We start from the raw sequence: 2,860 nt of genomic DNA on the forward strand, positions 1-2,860 counted from the left end.
GAACAGTAGAGAGCAGTAGAGAGCAGTAGAGAACAGTAGAGAACAGTAGAGAGCAGTAGAGAGCAGTAGAGAACAGTAGAGAACAGTAGAGAGCAGTAGAGAACAGTAGAGAGCAGTAGGTCAGTAGAAAGCAGTAGGTCAGTAGAGAGCAGTAGGTCAGTAGAGAGCAGTAGAGAGCAGTAGGTCAGTAGAGAGCAGTAGAGAACAGTAGAGAGCAGTAGATGTCAGTAGAGAGCAGTAGAGAACAGTAGAGAGCAGTAGAGAACAGTAGAGAGCAGTAGAGAGCAGTAGAGAACATTAGAGAGCAGTAGAGAACAGTAGAGAGCAGTAGAGAACAGTAGAGAGCAGTAGATGTCAGTAGAGAGCAGTAGAGAACAGTAGGGAGCAGTAGAGAACAGTAGAGAGCAGTAGAGAGCAGTAGAGAGCAGTAGAAAACAGTAGAGAGCAGTAGAGAACAGTAGAGAGCACTAGAGAACAGTAGAGAACAGTAGAGAGCAGTAGAGAACAGTAGAGGTCAGTAGAGAGCAGTAGAGAACAGTAGAGAGCAGTAGAGAGCAGTAGAGAACAGTAGAGAGCAGTAGAGAACAGTAGAGAGCACTAGAGAACAGTAGAGAACAGTAGAGAGCAGTAGAGAACAGTAGAGAGCAGTAGATGTCAGTAGAGAGCAGTAGAGAACAGTAGAGAGCAGTAGAGAACAGTAGAGAGCAGTAGAGAACAGTAGATGTCAGTAGAGAGCAGTAGAGAACAGTAGAGAACAGTAGAGAGCAGTAGAGGTCAGTAGAGTACAGTAGAGAGCAGTAGAGAGCAGCAGAGGTCAGTAGAGTGCAGTAGATGTCAGTAGAGAGCAGTAGAGAGCAGCAGAGAGCAGTAGAGAACAGTAGAGAACAGTAGAGAGCAGTAGAGAACAGTACAGAGCAGTAGAGAGCAGTAGTGAGCAGTAGAGAACAGTAGAGAGCAGTAGAGAGCAGTAGAGAGCAGTAGAGAACAGTAGAGAACAGTAGATGTCAGTAGAGAGCAGTAGAGAACAGTAGAGAACAGTAGAGAGCAGTAGAGAGCAGTAGAGAACAGTAGAGAACAGTAGATGTCAGTAGAGAGCAGTAGAGAACAGTAGAGAACAGTAGAGAACAGTAGATGTCAGTAGAGAGCAGTAGAGAACAGTAGAGAACAGTAGAGAACAGTAGAGAACAGTAGAGAACAGTAGATGTCAGTAGAGAGCAGTAGAGTACAGTAGAGAACAGTAGATGTCAGTAGAGAGCAGTAGAGAACAGTAGAGAACAGTAGAGAACAGTAGAGAACAGTAGGGAACAGTAGGGAACAGTAGAGAGCAGTAGAGAACAGTAGAGAACAGTAGAGAACAGTAGAGAACAGTAGAGAACAGGTGCTCAGGTGTGACGCAGTAAAGACTGACCAGTGGGCCCTGCTTGGAGGTCTGGGTGGCCAGGTTCACAGGTTCTCTCTCCAAAGCCTGCAGCATGCGGAACATGTCGATGGTCAACTCGCTGAACTTCACCTGCAGGAACAACAAACTCATCAGATCAGGTGGGGTTCTGCTGGTCCAGAAGGACTCAGAGCAGCTCAGAACCTGGTTGTTCCAGTTGCCCACGATGAGGGCGTCAGCGAGGACCAGCTGCCCCACCACCATGCCCTGCTCCAGGGGGGGAACACTGCCGTCCTGCATCCTGTTACTGAAGACCACCACAGAGCTGCTGTCACTCAGGACCACCGCCGGGTCCGCCTGGAAACACACAACCCAACTGGGTCAGAACCATGAGCCGGGCCAGACTCAGGACCATGAGCCAGGCCAGACTCAGGACCATGAGCCGGGCCAGACTCAGGACCGTGAGCCGGGCCAGACTCAGGACCGTGAGCCGGGCCAGACTCAGGACCGTGAGCCGGGCCAGACTCAGGACCGTGAGCCGGGCCAGACTCAGGACCATGAGCCGGGCCAGACTCAGGACCATGAGCAAACCCTAACCAGTTCCAGAAAACTGAAGACACACAGCCTGTTTAGGGAAGTAGATCCTCTCTGCCAGCTGCCATACTGTCATGTACCAAGAGTCTTGAGGGACAGGTGGGCTGACCTCTAAACTACAGAAGCCCCAAAGAGTGCACTGGTGGGAAAAAAATCCAGATTTTCCCAAAATTAAATCTTCATAAAAGGTAAATTGGAATTAATCGATTAAATCGATTTATCGCCCAACCCTAGCTGGACATATACATTGTGGTGTCATCAGCATACAGCACAGCCTTAGCACGCTGCAGGACAGATGGCAGGTCATTAGTGAAAATAGAAAATAGCAAAGGTCCTAAGCAGCTGCCCTGTGGAACTCCACATTGTGATTTTTTTATAGTTGAAAACACTGCCATTAAAAAATACACATTGCTCTCGTTGAGAAAGGTAACTTGTAAACCACCCGACAGTATGCAATGAAAGTTTATGATACATAAGTTTATCTAACAGTAAATCATGATGAAAAGCAGAACTAAAGTCTAACAAAACAGCTCCAACTAAATTACTCTTGTCAATGAATTCAAATGTTTCCAGTATTTTACTAAGTATTGTCAACAGGTGTACAGTTAAACTCTCTGTTGTGTTTTTCTAATTGGAACAACTTTTGCTTTCTTCTATTTTGTAAGAAAAATGCTGTTTTCTATACTTGTGTTAAAATATGACAAACAGGATCAGCTCTACAGTTTGTTACTAACGTCAAAAGATCCCATCAGTTTCATCCACACCTCCAGGTTTATTAATATCTACAGAATCAAGTTGTTTCCACTTGTTTTATATTGATTTTCTTCAAGTGAAATTTATCTTGAGCTTGTTCTTTTTTTTTTTTTTTTTTTTTTTTTTTTTTTTTTT

At 45.5% G+C, this 2,860-nt stretch overlaps 1 protein-coding gene across 1 annotated transcript in view; it reads right to left on the reverse strand.

Moving 5' to 3' along the window:
- Positions 1 to 2,860, reverse strand: part of scai (suppressor of cancer cell invasion) — a gene marked incomplete in the record, with an annotated part of 42,437 nt that overhangs the window by 6,855 nt on the left and 32,722 nt on the right. The window contains 2 exon segments of the mRNA XM_014027577.1: positions 1,409 to 1,510; positions 1,583 to 1,735. Of these exon segments, the coding sequence (XP_013883031.1) occupies positions 1,409 to 1,510; positions 1,583 to 1,735 (255 nt within the window).

Source organism: Austrofundulus limnaeus, unplaced genomic scaffold (assembly GCF_001266775.1).
Source record: "Austrofundulus limnaeus strain Quisiro unplaced genomic scaffold, Austrofundulus_limnaeus-1.0 Scaffold664, whole genome shotgun sequence".
NCBI lineage: Eukaryota > Metazoa > Chordata > Actinopteri > Cyprinodontiformes > Rivulidae > Austrofundulus > Austrofundulus limnaeus.